Here is a 19073-nt window from a genome sequence, read left to right on the forward strand (position 1 = left end):
CAATGTAAAGATTTTTATCCCAAAGTTTTCTTTCACAAGCTTTGTGATCTTTACTATAACCTTTAATCTATTTTAAACTAATTAGTTTAGATTATTTTATTTTATGTGTATGAGTGTTTTGCATGTATTAAGCATGTGCCATGTATATGTCTAGTGCCTGAGGAGTTCACACGAGGGTGAAGACTTTCTTATTTGAATTTTCTATATTCATTAAGCACTAATCATCAAAATCAGGAGGAAATTGTTTTGCCTTTGATTTCTTCTAATTTCTGCTTTCTATTAGTAGTTAATTTATAGGTATATTATTTGTATCAAAACCAAACCAAGCCAAAGGGGAGTATTTAGACTGTGACCATCTCTTCTCCTTCAACCTTGCTTTCCTTCTTCCCTGTTTGCCTGCCAGTGACAATATGCTGACAAAGGAAACACTAGTTTTTATAAATAGCATTTGCTTTCAAATGCTAAGCTGCTTTGAGGTCAGAAGACATATATTAAGGTATTAGGAGAGGGAATTAGTGACTAAATTAAAGTAATGGCTGTTTCTTGTGATTTTGGGGGTTTGTATTTGATTCAGCAGAAGTATCTTAGTGTTTAGACCTTAGGTGGAGGTGGGGCTGTTACTGCAATATTCTGTCATTCTCCAAGGAGCGAGGATGTGTTTACCTGTCTGAGAGTCAGGTCCTTCCCTGTTTCCTACAAAGCATTGCCTAATCTTAATTCTATTTTTCTCATTGTGCTTCTATTCAAGTGTCCTGCAGTAAAAACAAAATCTCATCAAGTGTGCTCACTGGTCCCTTTGCATCCTGTGAAATTAAAAATGGCTAGAATAGGAACATTAAGTAGATTGTAGGCAATCTGAATCCACAGGACTGAGGGGTTTCAACAAAGGAAACGTGTGTGTTCGAAAAGAGAATTTTTGACTTGTAATGAAGCTTTTTGCAAAATGGCTGCTTCACAATTTTATTTTACAAAGCTGACTCAGGTATTTATAGCTTATTTTCTTTAATAGGAAAAGCTCCTGGGATAGCATTTTCCATGGTAGCTAATTACCCCCAACACATACAAGAGGTGGGCGTTTCCTTTTAATAGAATGTCTTCAGTAAGTCATTATCTTAAAACAAAAAACTGGACTCGGAACATCCCCACCAGGAAAGGCAGAGACCCAGACAACACAGGACTGGCAAGAACCAGGTGAGAAGGGATTCTGACTAGTCGGGGGCAGAGAGATATCAGCAGAGCACACGGAAAGTGTGCGCCTGCCCACCCAGCATGATCCAGGGATCCAAGAACTCGGTGGCATTGGACCCTCTGTTCCCAGCCGACAGCTTCCGGGGTGCACAACAGGCACTTAGAACATCCTTTACCAGGAACAGGGGGATCCACGGACACAGGCCAGGTACAAGGGAAAGGCTAGAACCAATCACTGACAACAAGATGGCAAGAGGAAAGCGAAAGAATGTACCCCAGGGAAACCAAGACAACCTTGCAACACTAGAACCCAGCTCTCCCATCACAACAAACAGCAGAATGCCAAACACTCCAGAAAAAGAAGACTCAGACACGAAATCCTACCTCAAGACGATGATAGAGATCCTTAAACAAGAACAGGAGGAAAAGCATAAAGAATTAGAAGCTTTTAAAGAAGAAACAAGAAAAACACTCAAAGAACTAGAAGAAAACAGAACCAAAGAGATGAGGGAATGGAAAAAGGAATTTAAAACGAAAATAAACATAATAAAGAAAACACTAAAAGAGACAACCTTAGAGGTAGAAAACCTAAAACAGAAATCAGGAGTCACAGATGCAAGCATTTCCAATAGACTACAAGAGATGGAAGAGAGAATCTTGGGGGCCGAAGACAACATTGAAAACAGAGAAAACAGTCAGAGAAGATGCAAAACCCAAAAAACTCCTAACCCAAAATGTGCAGCAGATCCAGGACACAATGAGAAGACCAAACCTAAGGATAATAGGAATAGAAGAGGGTGAAGAATATCAACTAAGAGGTACAGTAAATATCTTCAACAAAATCCTGGAAGAAAACTTTCATACCCTTAAAAATGAGATGACCATAAGCATAAAAGAAGCCTACAGAACTCCAAATAGAGTGGACCAGAAAAGAAATTCCTCCCAACACATAATAATCAAAACACCAAGTGCCCAAAGCAAAGAAAGAATACTAAAAGCAGTAAGGGAAAAAGGTCATGTAACATATAAAGGCAGACCAATCAGAATCACACCCGATTTCTACAGAGACTATGAAAGCTAGAAGAGCCTGGACAGACATCATGCAGATCCTGAGAGAGCACAAGTGCCAGCCCAAGCTGCTATACCCAGCAAAACTATCAATCACCAAAGATGGTGAGATGAAGATATTCCAATACAAAACTAAATTCACACAATATATGACCACAAACCCAGCACTACAACGAATTATAGGTGGAAACCCTAATACAATGAGGGGAACCACCTCATAATAAAAACAAGAAAACTTCTAAGGAAGAAAACCAAAAGAACAAAAACACACAGGCACAATTCAACCTACCAAAGCAACAATAGCAGGAAACAGCAACCAATATTCCTTGATATCTATTAACATGAATGGACTCAACTCCCCAATAAAAAGACATAGGCTATCAGACTGGATGCATAAACAAAACCCAGCATTTTGCTGCGTACAGGAAACTCATCTCAGAGACAAAGACAAACACAATCTCAGAATAAAAGGTTGGAAAAAAACCTTCCAAACAAATGGCCCCAAGAAGCAAGCTGGAGTGGCCATTCTAATATCAGATAAAGTAAATTTTCAACCAAAAGTTATCAAAAAATATAAGGAAGGATACTTTTTACTCATTACAGGGGAAATCTGTCAGGAGGAACTCTCAATCCTTAACATATATGCTCCAAATAAAAAAGCACCCATATCCATAAAAGAAACCCTACTAAAGCTCAAAAAAATACATTTTACCCCACACAATAACAGTGGGAGACTTCAATACCCCACTGTCACCAATGGACAGATCATGGAAACAGAAGCTGAACAAGGACACTGTAAAACTAGCAGAGACTATGAACCAACTGGAATTAACAGATGTCTATAGAACATATCATCCTAAAACTAAAGAATACACATTCTTCTCAGCACCTCACGGCACCTTCTCAAAAATTGACCAAATAATTGGACACAGAACGAGCCTCAATTGATACAAGAAGATCGAAATACTCCCATGCATCCTTTGAGATCACCATGGTCTAAGGCTGGTCTTTAATAACAATAAAGACAACAAAAAGCCCATATACACATGGAAACTAAACACTGCTCTATTAAACGACAGCAAGTTCAAAGAAGAAATAAAGAAAGAAATTAGGGATTTTCTAGAATTCAATGAAAATGAAAACATGACATAGCGAAACCTATGGGATGCAATGAAAGCAGTACTGAGAGGAAAACTCATAGCTCTGAGTGCTTCCAAAAAGAAACTGGAGAGAGCATACACTAGCATCCTGACAGCACAGTTGAAAGCTCTAGAACAAAAGGAAGAAGATACACCCAAGAGGAGTAGACAGCAAGAAATAATCAAACTTAGGGCAGAAATAGACCAAATAGAAACAAAAAGAACCATTGAAAGAATCAACAAAACCAAGAGCTGGTTCTTTGAGAAAATTAACAAGATTGATAAACCCTTAGCCAGACTAACTAGAGGGCAAAGGGAGAGTATCCAAATTAACAAAATCAGAAAGGAAAGTGGAGAAATAATGACTGAAACTGAGGAAATTCAAGAAATCATCAGATCCTACTACAAAAGCCTATACTCAACAAAGCTGGAAAATCTGGAGGAAATGGACGAATTCCTAGACAGTTACAAGATACCAAAGTTAAACAAGGACCAGGTAAACCAGCTAGATAATCCCATAACACCTAAAGAAACAGAAGCAGTCATCAAAAGCCTCCCAACCAAAAAAATCCCAGGTCCAGATGGGTTCAGTGCAGAGTTTTATCACACATTTATTGACGACATAACACCAATACTCTCCAAACTATTTCACAAAATAGAATCAGATGAAACATTACCCAACTCATTTTTTGAGGCTACAATAACCCTCATTCCTAATCCACACAAAGACCCTACAAGGAAAGAGAACTTCAGACCAATCTCACTTATGAACATTGATGCAAAAATACTCAACAAAATCCTTGCAAACCGAATACAAGATCACATCAAAATGATCATTCACCATGATCAAGTAGGCTTCATCCCTGGGATGCAGGGATGGTTTAATATAAGGATTATATCAATGTAATCCACAATATAAACAAACTCAAAGAAAAAAAACCACATGGTTATCTCACTAGATGCTGAGAAAGCATTTGACAAAATCCAACACCCCTTCATGTTAAAAGTCTTGGAAAGAACAGGTATCCAAGTTCCATACCTAAACATAATAAAAGCAATATACAGCAAACCAACAGCCAACATCAAACTTAATGGTGAGAAACTTGAACCAATCCCACTAAAATCAGGGACTCGACAAGGCTGCCCACTCTCCCCCTACCTATTCAACATAGTACTGGAAGTTCTGGCCGGAGTAATTAGACAGCAAAAGGAAATCACAACTGTCTCTAACTTTCATCCCAGGGGAATCTAATGCCTTCGTCAGGTACCACCAGGCACACACGTGGTGCACTTACAAACGTGTAGGCAAAATAATCATACACACAAAATTTTACAAATAATAAAAATTATGTATTCTGAACTGGCAATGGCTCAGAAGTTATCTTAGCACCCACTAGAGTGCTCACAACCATCTGTAACTCCTGTTCCTGAGGCCCTAGTGCCCTCTTGGCTTCTTTCGGCACTCACATGCATGTAGTACACATGAACTCAGGTAGGCACAAACATAAATAAAAGTTAAGCAAATAATCTTTTAAAATATTTTTTATATTTCTTTGCTCATCAGGCAGTTGACTGACTCTTAAAGCAGACTATGAAGCTGTCCTTTAACTGGCATCCACTTCATCCGCTGTACTCCTGCTGTAGCACAGACTGTTGACATGTGTCCTCATCAGTAACTGGAGGGGAATGCACGACTTGCCTGCAGTCTTCTCTTTCTTTATACTGGGCAATGCCATATAAATAATATTGGACACTTGGGTTTTCACTTAAAATTTTAAGTATGTAATGATATATTAAAAGCAAAATAATATTGTCTATTGAAGAGTGAATTGAGAACAGGAGATGGTTTGGCTCCAATGTACTTGTTACTCTTGCAGAGGACCCAGGCTCAGTTACCAGCACTCACATGGTGGTTCATGACCATCTGTAACCTCAGTTCCAGGGGATCCTGTGCTATCTTCTGATCTCTGCAGGTATCAAGCACACTTGTAATGTGCATACACCTGTGCAGACAAATTATTTATAATAAAACAAAAGAACAAATCTTTAAACATTTTAAAATGAATTGACAAAAAGTAGGGGGTGGAGAGATGGCTTTATAGTTAAGAGCACTGGCTGTTCCTCCAGTGGACCTGGGTTTTATTACAAGTACCCTCATGGCAACCCACAACTATCTGTAATTCCAGTTTTGGGGGAATCTCTCACCTTCTTTGTGCTACTGTGGGCACTAGGCATGCATGTGCTATATAGATATACAGGCAACACACACACACTAATCACTCAAAAACTGTTTGTTTTTTAAGTAGATACTTAGTAACAGCCCTTGGTGTGCATGCCTGTGATACAGCTCTTGGGAGACAGTGGGAGGAAGTCTGCCAGCTGATTTGTTATAGTGAGTTCCAGACCAAGGCTGCATAGTGAGACCCTGTTTCAAAAACTAAACAAAACCAACAAATGAACAGCAAAATCCAAATCCAAATTGAATGAGACTTTCTTCAGCCTTGTACTTGAGATGAACCTGACAGAGGTAAGGAAAACCCTTAGCTTTTCTAGTCACACTTGAAACTGCTTGAACTCTTCAGTCAGGTAGCCTCTTATAATGAGGATAATGAAAGCACCACATATATTGTACGACCATGAGCAGAAGTCATGTCACTAAGTTCCTCAGGCCCACAGTTAACTATGATTTACTTCTCCCTTTCATCCAGGTCCCCCTAACCCAAACTCCTTGTCATTTGAAAGGGAGGGAGTTAGTAGTTTTGTTGTTCAGTGCCAAGCTTCAGGATAAGCTCTGACTCTAAACTATCTCACAGCATCTTTCTTCTGACTCTGAGGTACAAATGAGCAGTGTACAGCCATATTACAATGCAATTATAAAGACGGATGATTTATTTCCACATGAGAGCCCATGGTAATGGTGTTTTGCTGAATATCATTATTCAACAGATGCTCTCTTTGTTCCCTGTTCTTGTCACAATTGCTCAATTTAACGCAAAGTAATTGATTAAATTCTGTTAGTCTTGTAGTCAGGAAACTAGAGAGGAAAAGGAAGAGACAGATTCCCACTGCAGAGTTCCCTTGTACCACCTCTTACCTGTCTCAGTCATTGCTAACAGGGTTCATCTGTGTCAGCAGTCAGACTGCTCTCAGATGCAGCAATGGCTACAATGAGTAAATGTCTAAAGCAGAGCTGGTGTGGACTTGACATGCAATGCCTTTTATTTGTCTTCTTGGATGTTTTTCTTTGCCTAATTTAAAAAATTAGTGTCTAAAGATTATATTAATAGGTTATCATGTGATGTTTTGATACACATATATGATGTATGATGTTTTTGTTTTGAGATGGTCTTACTATGGCTGGTCCTTCTTTGGTTCCAGATGCAGCTAGCCTAGAACTCACTACAATGTCTATATAGTGAATAGGTCTTGAACTCATGGAGATCCATCTGCCTCTTTATCCTGAGTTCTGGGATTAAAGATATGTTCCACCATGGCCAGCTATATTGTATGATTTTTAAGCCAGTTTAAATAAATGATGTCCTTAAATATTTTTAATGTTTTTTTATTACATTTTTTTTCTATTTACTCTATTTTTTATTTGCCTGCATGTATATGTATACGACCTTTATTCTGTACCCACAGAGGCCACAAAAAGGAGGTGGGGGGCTTTGGATCCCTAGGAACTAGAGTTACAGATAACTGTGAACTTCCATGTGGATGCTAGAAACTGAACCCAGGTACTCTGGAGGAACAGCCAGTGGCAGTACCTACTGAGCCGTCTCTTCAGTCACCACTTATTGCTTCTTACGCTGATAATATAAGAAATCTTTCTTCTAGATTTTTTAAATATGTGGTACACAGTATTTGTTGTCACTCTACTCTGTAGTAGCACCAGTACCACTGAGCCACCCTTACTGTGATTAGTGCCCACTGAGCAGCTTTTCCCAGCCACTCAGTGCACTTTCCCGGGCCCTAGTGACCACCATTCTCTCTCAGCATCCACGGCATCATAGTTTATAGATTCCATATGGTACTTTGTCTTCCTGTGCCTGACTTATTTATTTATCTTAATTATATCTTGTCCCTGTTTTGTGCTCCCAAATAACAGATTTATTTCTTTTTATGGCTGATTGGTATTCCATTGTGTCTGTGGTCCACATTTTCTTTAGTCACTCATCAGTTGGTGGACACTTAAGTTGATTGCATTCTTGGCTCTTGTGAATAGTGCTGCTGTAAGCATCTGAGTTTGCTCAAAATTGCTTTTGATATTCTCTCTCTCTCTCTCTCTCTCTCTCTCTCTCTCTCTCTCTCTCTCTCTCTCTGTGTGTGTGTGTGTGTGTGTGTGTGTGTGTCTGCTCATGCGTGTGCGAGCACATGCACATACACAAATCTAGAAAAACAAAAATCAGAAAAAAAAAAAGCCTGTCAATGGAAGCTTTACTCTCAACATTTAGGAGACAGAAACAGGTGGATCTCTGAGTTCGAGGCCAGCCTGGTCTATAGATCAAGTTCAAGGATGAACAGGGCCACAAAGAGAAACCCTGTCTTGAAAAACCCAACAACAAAACAAAATAAATCTAGAATTGTTTTTGTCTAGTTCTTTGTAGAATGTCACTTGTATCTTTACAGGGATTACGAAGTGAAATCTGCAGACCTCTGAGTAGTGTGAACATTTAACAGTATTTATCCCTCTAACCTAAGAAAGCTAGATGTCTTCAATTTTGTTGTCAGTGTTTTAGAGTTTTCATTGTAGAGTTCTTTCACTTCTTTGGTTAACTTTGTTCCTGGGGTTTTTTGTTTTTTGTTTTTTTTTTTTGTTTTGTTTTTGTATATTATTAACCTAGCTAAGATTTCTATTCCTGTGGTACAACCACCAAATGCAACTTGGTAAGGAAAGGGTTTATCTCAGCGTATACTGGTGGGTCATACTCCATTACAGAGAGAAGTCAGGGAAGGAATTTGGGTGGGAACCCCGAAAGCAGGAACTGAAACAGAGGCCATGGACCAGTGCTGCTTATAAGACTCCCTAATGGCATACTTAGCCTTCTTTGTAAGCCAGTGGCATCTCCCACAGTGGGCTGGGTCCTCTTACATTAATCATTAATCAGGAAAATGACCAACAAGCTTTGCGCTCAGGCCAGTCTGGTGCCGGGCATTCTGTCATCTGAGGTACTTTCTTCTCAGATGACTCTAACTTGTATCCAGTTGACAAAAACTAACCAACCAACAAAAAAAAAAAAAAAAAAAAAAAAAAAAACAAAAACAAACTAGCCAGCATACACAATTACCATGAATAACATTGCTTTAATCTCTATTGAACATAATTCACCATTGCTATCTTTAGCAATATTACTAATTTTTTTATATGGTGTTTGTCATGAGGATTTGGTCTTGCTTTTGGTTTAGGAAGGAAGGTTGAGAGAGCCTTGAACATAGTAGCAAAGCCCTATGTTCCCTAGACCAACCCTGTCAGGGTCTTGTGGGAAAACATGGCTGCAGTATATAACTTAGAGTATTTGTTTTAGGTACTAGTAAAGCATATTAAATCACTGAATGCTGTAGAAATTAAGGTAAAGTCACTTTAAGTAGAATTCAGCTATACTCTGCTCAAAGGCTATGGTGGGTCTGAAATAGTCAACATTCATAATGATAGCAAATATCAGTGAATATGTAATGTCACTTAGCACGTCGTGACTGATTAGATTTTAATTTGAATATGTTTGCTCTGCATTTTAGTTTTTTAATTGAGAAGGAAAGCTGGTTTTGTTGGTTAGGGACATTCTTTCCTCCTCTGGACACTGCCTCACCCTTTCTTTGAGGTAAGATGCAAATGAGGCAGGAGGCTATCCAGTGAGCCTGTCAGGCAGGTATTTATGTCTTGGTTTTCTTTTCTCACTTAATGCCTTGGGGTTGGTTTTCTATGTTTGCTGAGGTTTTGGGTTTGCTTAGCATTTGCTCGGAAAAGATAGGGAAGATAATGAGCTGAATGGCTGGAATTGAACACTAGAACAATGGCTTTCTTTCCTTATCTCTGTATAATTTTAAAGAGAACTAAGGTTTCTCTATCCTTTGTCCTAGCAGTTTTCCACTCAGTGTCAGTGTCGGGAATGGTTAGTACTCTAGAAAGCTTTCTTGTTTCTCTCTAGGGTATCTCATTCACATTGTTTTTTATCTTTTGTTCTGGTCTCGTAGAGCTTGGATTTTGTAATGTGTACACCTAAGTATAGATAGAATTGCAGGTTTTTGGTGATTAGCAAAAGAGGCCATCATCTTACCTCTTTCTGTATCAGCCCTATGGCATTTCATGGCTTGGGGGATCCCTTAACATGAAGTCCTGAACATCTAAAACCACGTATGAGGGTGCCCTTGAAGGTAGGCGTAAGGGTCTCTGCCAATGCCTATGCAGGCTCAGCCCTATGCCCTCTGGGCTGTATTTCTGCCTGGGCTGTTTTGTTCTCCTTTCCACCTGACCTGGTTTTATGGCAGTCATGATGAGCATGTTCAACAGGTAGAGCCTGAGACAGAGGAGTCTTTGCAGGCACACTCATGAGGTGAGAGAGTTTTCTTTGGAGACAGGACCAGTTTCTTAATGCGTTTGCTTCTTGGTGGATAACCAAGTGCTGTTTTCACAATAAAACTCTTGCTGTGCTCTATCTGAGAGAGCACAGACTAGAAAAGGTCATCACATTTAGGTTTTCCCTAAGTTTTATTTTGGCTGTTCCTGTATCTAACTTTGACATTTCAGAATAGATGTTCTTGGAAGGCTGGGGCCTGTTATTCAGCTCAGACTTAGTTAGTAAGAAACAAATGGGGTTTTGCTTTAAAAGCATAGTTTTAGAAAGATGACTTGGGACAACAGCCTCCAGAGCAAATTATCCCCTCAGTTCACCTTCTTAAAACAGCATTTAAAACCACGGCTCCAGATTCAAATCTGTGTTTATACACATATGTACCATGTAGAAACATCTGTAGATACATGTGGGTGAGAACAAACCATGGGAGAAGGAAGGAAAGGAGGAAAAAAAATAGTAATGAAATAGTGTGATATAAAAGCAAGCAGTGGAAAGAGACCAGCAGGCACCAGGCAGGGATGGTGTGCAGTAGGGGGTGGGAGGTGTCATTAAAAACAAATCACAGTGACAATTGTATCACATGCCATAATGAAAACCATTGCTTTTGTGTGTTAATTTAAAAAAGGTTTGGTGGTTGAATCCTAAAACATTAACACATCTGAAAAAATTCTCAAGTTATATTTTAGTTACTCTGGTTCTGAACATGTCATTGAATCCCTTTTTCTTGGTATAAAGACTTGATATTGGCAAATCTCCAGTTGTCTATCAAAGTAGACTGCATTTATTGAAACATTTAAGAACTCTGGGGAGTTCCTTAATCCCTAGATTTCAGGTTACCCTTTGCTCTTTACTCTGATAGAGATTTAAAAAGCATTCTCTCTCTTAGCCCATTTAGTGGATGAAAACTAGAAACATTGCTTTTGCTTTTCCGAATACTGGGGAAACCACTGATCTGTCTGTTCCTGTCAATTTACACAACCAAGAGGAAACTGAAACCCAAGTTTAAATGACTACTCCTTCATAGTCAGACAGCTAGCTGGATCCTGTTTGAACTGGGACGGGGTTTACCAGGAGTGCCTTGCTTTCTGCTGCCTGTTGCTACACAGCTTCTCTAAGTGGTGGTATCCTCAGGGCTTGCTTCTTTGGTCGCAGGTAATTCTCCACCACTACCATTTCTCCCAGCCAGAGGCATACTGTGAGGTTCAGAACTGCTGGAACTCTGGGGAGATGATGAGCCAGTGGGCAGGGGGTGAGTCACAGGAAGGGTGTCTGCTGAAACTGAAGGGCTAGTCATAAACAGGACTGTGAACAAAAGCTGCTGAAGTTGGGGAGGATATTAGCAGATTGCTTCAGAGACAGTCTTGAAAAAGAAAAAAAAAATGGTACAGGAACAAGTTTTTCCTAAGATCATCTGTTTTCAAAGAGCATACTTTTTGTTTGTGTAAAGAAAAACCTTAGTTTTCTAGCAAAACCCAAAATGTATATTTTAAGAAATGTAAGAATGGCAAAAGTATAAAGAAGGAGGTTAGAAATTCTAGTCAGTGTTGCTCAAGAAAATCTAAGCAGTATAGTGGACAGGAAAGATATTTTGGATTTAGAAATGAATGTCAGTAGCCTGTTAGAGGATTCTTGAAAGAAGGAAGTTATGAGCTTATAAAATTGTTTTTCTGAGAAAAACCACCCACCATGTATGTAAAGTTAAAGCTGCCTTCACAACCTTCAGTTGTTTGCTAAGTCGACTTTTGCACTTAAGCCTCTCTACTTGAATATGGGGCACCTTTAAGGCGCCTGGTCTGTATTTCCCCGGGGCTTTTTCCCCCTGGGATTTAAGTCTTCTTAACCAAGAAGATTACCTATTGTTTCTTTAAATGTGCTCTTGCTGGGCTGCAGGGGACTGCTCAAACGAGGTTCTAATTCCTGTTTGCCCCTGGGCGGTTGCCAGCACAAAGAAAGGCATGATGGGAAGTAGTTTGGTTACCTTTCACAACAGGTGTCTTTGTCAGTGCTATTCAGACATCAGAGTAGAGTCACTGCAGACTGCGAAGTAGGAAAGCGGTTGCTCTGGCTTTTGCGTCTAGAGAGCTGCCCTGCACGGTAAATCTCCAGGTCGGCTGCACTGATGAAAATATGAGGTCCACGCTATCTTTAAAATACTACTGAAAAGATAAAAAGGAATTCAGAAGGTATGGACTGCTCGGATAATCCTTGATACCCTGAGTCCTATCTTTTAAGTTTTACTTGGTGAGTCATCTTTAAGATAAATGTGCTGGGAAATTCTTAATGAAAGTAATTCTTTAAACAAAGCTTCATTTGTGGGGGAAACGAGGTAAACATGCTTTACTGGCTCCCAGAAGGGTCACAAACAGCTTGAAGTTGTTTTAATCGTGAGAATTTATTTAAGATACTGCTTTTTCTGTTTAAGTAAGCCTATTAGATTTGGCCGTTTCCTAGCAAGGGATGTTTGCCCTTCTATGAGCAGGTGCTTTTACCACAGAACGCTTACAGGAGTTGCAGAACTCCCACAGTCACGTTTAAATGGCACAAGATGATACTAGTTAAGTAAACATGCGATGGAATATGAAAAATTTTAGGAAAACCTGGGATAACAGACACTAGATTTCATTCTGAGTTTGCTTACCCATTTTCTCACAAGCCAGTAAATGTAGATAACATAATCCTGGTATTGGTGATAAAGCCTAAAGACTATAACGCATAGCAGTATTTCTTTTTGTTTTAACAGATGTTACCAAATTAATGTTTGATACTAGCAGAAACACTTCTCAGTACTGTAGCTCTGGCTGCTAATACTCAGGGCAGATACAGAAACAGCAGGTAACCTGCTTTTGGAGGAATATGCCTGTCTTCCGTTTTCTTTGCCCATACTGTACGGAGTGTGTCCATTATCTTGGTGATTGAGAGAATTTTCCTTCTGAAAACATAAAGCCTGCTTACCATCTCCAGCTATCCTGAAAAGACCACTCCTGGGAACTAAGGAATGGATAGTTTGTGACTATCTGCTGGTTTGAGTAATTAAAAGAAAACTTTAAATATAAAAGGACTAAGTGTATTTATCAGCAGGGAGAAAGCAGTTTATAAATGAGACCCTTGTGCTTCTTCAGCATCACATCAGATATTTGTATTTTAATGGGAGAAAAGAGAATTATTATCAACTGGTATTGATGAATTGTTTCATTTTTATGTTTTGGTACTTTTTTTTTTAACAGAAATACTCAGAGGGGGAAAGGATCCCCCCCCCCCGACTTCAGGAGATAAATGTTTAACTGCACCAAGAATTCTATAAATTCTGAGAAATAATAATGACTTACCATTTTTTATTTTCTAAAAAATAAGAAAAAGTAAGCACTGATTGCTTTAAGAAAAATTACTCTTCTTCTAAGAAGAATCTTCATGTAACTAACAATGAAGAGATGAACTGTTTGAAACTGTCTGAATTACCAAGAACATAACATAAATCAACTTTTGTTTTGGGAGGAATTTCATCTAGGATATTTCTAGTAAGGAAACCTTTCTTTCTGTCTTTTGAAGTGTAAAGAAGAGTCCCAAACCTGGAGTTCTCCTGTGCTGTGTTGAGAATGCAGGTGCTTGTGGTGTACACTTCCGCATAGATAAGAGACCTCTTGTTTTCCTTTGGGGTGAATTACTGGCGAGTCTGTGATAGCAGCTGCCTTTTTTTTTTTCCTCCCCTCTTTCCCTCTGGATTTTGACACGCAGCCCCTGCCTCTCAGGTAGGTGTGTGCAGTAGCACTGAGCTGCCGTGAGAGTTTTTCCCTGGATAGCCTGGTCTGGAGCTGGGGCAGCAGCTGCTGCTGTGGAGAAACCAGCTGGCAAGATGATGGAAGAAATCTCCATTATGGTAGCCTATGACGCCCATGTTTTCAGCCAGCTGCATGATGAAGACTTCCTCACTAGCCTGGTGGCCATCAGCAAGCCCAGGTCCATGGTAGGTGGCGCCTTGCACTGGGCTCCTCTTTCTGTAACACAGTGGGCACCTTGCATAGCAAGAGAGGGCAGGTGCTTGTGAAGTAAAGGAAGCACTGCTGCTGACTGTCCAGGCTCAGTGCTCTGTTTAATAAATAAGCACTGTTCTGTGTCGGCACCGTGCTTCAAGTACTACTGTAGTGAGGCTGAAGGAAGTCTTATAATGCCAAATACCACTTTGCTTTGTGTCTGTGTATGACTGCTATGAAACTAGTTATAGTTTCATGCATTTCAATCAGTCTCTTTGAAGTAGAACATTTCTCTCAATGAGCTATGTCGTTTTGTAAATCGAATCAAATTGCTTTGTAAATAGAAATCAAATAGCTTTCAGGTCTTATATTATCTCCAGGAAGAACTAGGGCAAACTAACTTCTTGGAGCATTTTAGTGGTGATTTAATATTTGTAAAAAATTCATTTCTTATTTTTTTTGCCTTCTCATAGTTTTGGTTAGTACGTTCTGGCATGATAGAAAACTATGTTGTTACAATGTTTGTTGTTCCATCTTTGCACTGGCCAGGAAGGCTCACAAGGTGATCCATCTGTGGAGCACACTCCTAACTGTGCCTGTACTGCTGTTGCCCTGTTGGCTGTGCCTAGCCAGTGCTCTTTGCAGTAGCAGAAAGGAAGAAAAGTTTAGCATGACAGTTGAAAAGCTTATCAGTGTGAAGCCCCATTTCTCTGTTTTAAGGCATAGAACCATTAAAATCACAATGTGGCAGGTTTTTGTTTGTTTGTTTTTGTTTTTAAAGTAGTAAATTACCATGAACAAAATAAAGGAACAATTCTGGATTGGTTCAGAGACTTAAAGGTTTTACCAACCAGTTGCAGGGTTTAACATTGTTTAGCTGCTGATCTGAGTAAACTATTTAAAAAAGAAAAGTAAGATAATGGGGAAGATGGAGGAATTAGCCACTGATTACTTCTTTAATGATATTAATAGATTTTTAAAACTTTTTGTACCATAATATGATTACATTAAAATAGTAACTTAAACACACATAATTGAAAAGCTATGAGTTAATTATTTAAAAACGTTCTAGAGGACCCAATAGAGGGATTGGTGCTGTAGGAGGAAGCTAGAGTTGTTGATAATAACGTGGAGGTAAGAGTGCACAGAGCTTCATTAGACTGTCCACTTCCTCATGGTTCCTGAATGCAGCATAAATAACTAGGTTATGAAAGCTGAGACAAAACCATAATATGCTTCTGGAGTGTTTATTAAGAGAATCATCTGGACAGTGGCATGTTTTATTAAACGTAATTTCTATTTTTTAATTTTATATGTGTGTGTGCACACTCGTGAGTGCACATGTGCATGCTTTGTCTACATGTATGTTTGTATACAATGTATGCACCTGGTGCTTGAGTAGATTGGAAGAGAGCATCCGATCCCCTGCAGCTGGAGTTATGGATGGATGTGAGCCAATGTTTGGGTGCTTGGAATCAAGCTTGGGTTCTCTAAAAAACACAAGAAATGCTCTTAACCAATGAGCTATTTCCCCAGCCCCACAGTTTCTGTTTTTATGATTAAATACATTTGTGAAGTTATTTACCTAACAAAATAGATATGCTGAGTCAGAGTAAGAAAATCCTAGACATTTAAATTTCATTATATCCACTAATTTCATAATAGTCCATCATAAGAATTTACCCAAAGAATTGAGAAGTTTTTCATTTCTTTTTGAAGGTTTTGTCAAGATCTCCTAGAGTCTAAGCTGACTCTTCAAAACTTACAGAAGCTTTTAGACCAAAGGGGAGAGGAAACAAACACAGATGTGTGTGTGTGTGTGTGTGTGTGTGTGTGTGTGTGTGTGTGTGTGTGTGTGTAGATGTAGCTCATTGACAGAATACCTGACTATCCTGTCAACCACCCTGACTTGGTCCCTCCCAACACAAAGGCAAGCAGCACTCAGCCAGCCAGCAGAATTGAAATGGCAGAGTATACTTAAGTGGAGAGAACAGAGGAGCTGAAGAGATGAGTCACAAGAAACATCTCACTGCTCAGTAAAAATAGATTGTATTCATGTGTTTGGAGAGAGAGGAGGGCATGCAGGAGAGAGAGAACCAGAGAAGGACTGACGGCTGCATGACTGAATAGCAATGCGCTTTCTAAGAATCACTCCATTTTTGTCAGTAATTTATGTGTAGTTGGCGTAGAATTGCTGATATGAAAAGCTTCATATAAAAGGCATAGAATATTTCTTTGGATACCAAACTTTTAAATAAAAATTCTATTTTAGCGAGGCTTATTGGCACATGACTAATCCCAGTACTTAGGAAGCAGAGACATGCTTCATTGTGACTTCTAGGCTAGCAGGGCTACAGTGAAACTCTGTCTCAAAAATAAGACACAGAAAAGCTACATTTAATTTATTTATTTTGTGTGTGAGGTAGGATAATCAAACACAGGAGTTGGTGGCAGGCAGGCCATCTTACTAGCCCTGAAGGATTTTTTTAAATAAAAATCTAAATAAATTGGCATATAGAATGAAAGTTTGGAAGTTAGCTGCCTTATATTTAGAGATACAGGTCTTCCTTAGCTGAGGTGTGTATAGGAGCACTGGAGGGACTCAGATGCTGCCCAGGCCCTTTCTCTGAGTAGAGTGGCCAGCCTCTTCCACCTCTGCCATCCTCGGTTCTTTTGCAGGCTTTTCTTCTTTGGTGCAGTCTTGCTATATTGCCTGTCACCCTTGAACTCTTGAGAAGTAAGTTAGCTTCTCAGCAGGTAGAACTGCAGAAATGTACCATGACTGTGCCAGCCTCAGCTATTTATAACTGCGTACCATAAATGATAGGAAAAGCCACACATGGTATATTTATTGTATTCCAGGGAAGGCTTTGAATATATATTAAATTCAAAATGCATGATCTCATATTTAAACAGTGAATAAGCCTAATAGCTAATGCAAACTCTAACAGGCACAAATATTTCAGGTTAAATGCCAATTTATATTCTGCTCAGTTATTTTAACTTTCTAATTAAGTGACAATGAAAGGAATATTACTTTCAGATGTATGTTAGTAAGTGCTAATATGTAGATTGCTTTAATGTTTGTCTTAATACAGTATTCTGGGCACAAGTACAATGTCTACCCTTCAAAGCCCCCTCCTCTATGTAATAAGAGAAGGGACTAAAGTCAGTATTTATGAGACTCCTGTTATATACTAGAGGTAGAACCAGCAAGAGAATAATTGCCACTGTTGAACAGGGATGAAGAAGTCTCCACAGTAAGGGTAGAACAGTGACTTGGGCTTTGGAGGCTGGTCAGGTGTTTTCTAGGCAAGGAAGGGGAGTGCCCTTGTGAACAGGGACAGCTCATGCAGTCTGTAGTGGGATCAGATGACCTCTTCTGGTGTGTCTGAAGACAGCTACAGTGTACTCACATAAAATAAATAAGTAAATCTTTTAAACAAAAAAAGATGTCAACACATCAAGAACTCTTACCAGTTAACTCCCTACTGGGGAACGGGGTCTATTCTGAGCTTCAGAAGGAAGGAGTGAGCTGAGTAGATAAGGTGTGGGGATATAGAAAAGGAGAGGGTGCATATGATAGGAGAAAGGGACTGTTGGGTCACCCTACTTGATTAGGGTATCACTTCTTTCCACCCTGAAGATTGTATAGATCTGACAGGAACTCGGGATGGCTGCAAGGACCAATAGTGGGGAATGTGTATGAGCCCCTATGCTGAGAAGACAGACTCAGTTACATAAGCAGTAGCAAGGCAAAAATGGCCAGGCCAAGGACCACATGGCCCCAGGGGGAAATACAGGGGAAAATTGCTGACAAGTGCCTGGACAGTTGCCCGAGGCAGTATGTGTCAGAAGGTATTCCTCACCTTCATTAGTTCTTGAAGTGGATAAATACAGTCATACTCAGAAAGATATAATTGCTCTATGTGAAAAGAGCAACTGATTGGAACAGGTTGAAATTACCACAAGATGTTCATGGTGTTAGAATAGGAAAGTTAGATAATGTCCCGTTGTGTGCTTTCTATTGCTGTGATAAATACTATGACCAAAAAGCAACTTGGGGAGAAAACAATTTATTTCATTTTACAGTGGCATTCCTGTATTCAGTTAAGTCAGGGCAGGAACTCAAGGCCGGACCATGGAGAAATTTTACTTACAGGCTTACTGTCATGATTTGTTCAGCTTGTTTTCTTATACCACCTAGGCCCACCTGCCCAAAAGTGGTAGTTCCCACAGTAGCCTGCGCTCTCCCACATGAATCACTAGTCAAGAATATGCTACACACTCTTGCCTACCAACCAACCTGATAGAGGCATTACTCATTTGAGGTTTCTTTTTCCCAGGTGACCTAGCTTATGTGTCTGTCACACACACACACACACACACACACATACACACACACCAGATATCAAGAATAAAACAAGGAAAACACGACCCATTTTGACTTTAACTATCTCTTATATCTTGAAATTGAATATCATTCTATCTCTGAAGGAGACTTGATTGATCAGTAGTTAACCTTGACCTTTAACAAAGCCACTTAACCATCTAACACAGGCTGTTTTATGTTGGCTCTGGACAGATATTCCTAACTGACAGATACCAAAATAGTACTGGACCAGCAACGGAAGGGGCCTCTTTCAGGGAACTACAGTTTCTCTGTTCTATAGATGGAAGATGAGGGTAAGCATTCTGCAGTCTCTTCCCCTTTAGTGGCTTGGCACATGAATTGCATCAAGCAAGCCAAAAAAAAAAAAAAAAAAAAAAAAAAAATCAGAGCAATTCCATATGCCAGAGATGAGGAAAATAATAAAATCAATGCAGTTCTAAATCATCACTAAATAGACATTTCAAATATTGACTAGAATCAGTTATTATAAATCTAATTAAGGTTATTCCATAGTTAAATTGTTTATTGAGCATGTTTTATTTCTTATCTTGTCACCTTTTATCAATTTCAAATGAGTCCAGGGAATTAAATCTTTCCCTGTTTGACTTACAAACTTTGAGTTAAGGTTCTTAGGATTCTAACAGTAGAATTCTGAATTATATGAAGCAAGAAATGGAATTTGTTGCATGGATGCCAGGGTGTGTCCTTATTGAAATGGAAGAGCAAACTTTGAGATAGATAGGCA

The 19073-nt window shown here is 39.3% G+C and overlaps 1 protein-coding gene across 4 annotated transcripts in view; it reads left to right on the forward strand.

The window, feature by feature from the left end:
• RABGAP1L (RAB GTPase activating protein 1 like) overlaps positions 1-19073 on the forward strand; it is a gene marked incomplete at its 5' end in the record, with an annotated part of 560236 nt that overhangs the window by 461706 nt on the left and 79457 nt on the right. The window contains one exon of one of the 4 annotated variants that reach the window (XM_080920562.1): positions 13818-13928. The exons of the other annotated variants lie outside the window; for them this stretch is intronic. Within the exon in view, the coding sequence (XP_080776688.1) occupies positions 13818-13928 (111 nt within the window). Of the gene's footprint in view, positions 1-13817; positions 13929-19073 lie in introns of those variants that run through there. 4 annotated transcript variants of the gene reach the window in all.

Source organism: Micromys minutus, assembly GCF_963924665.1.
Source record: "Micromys minutus genome assembly, chromosome: 1".
NCBI lineage: Eukaryota > Metazoa > Chordata > Mammalia > Rodentia > Muridae > Micromys > Micromys minutus.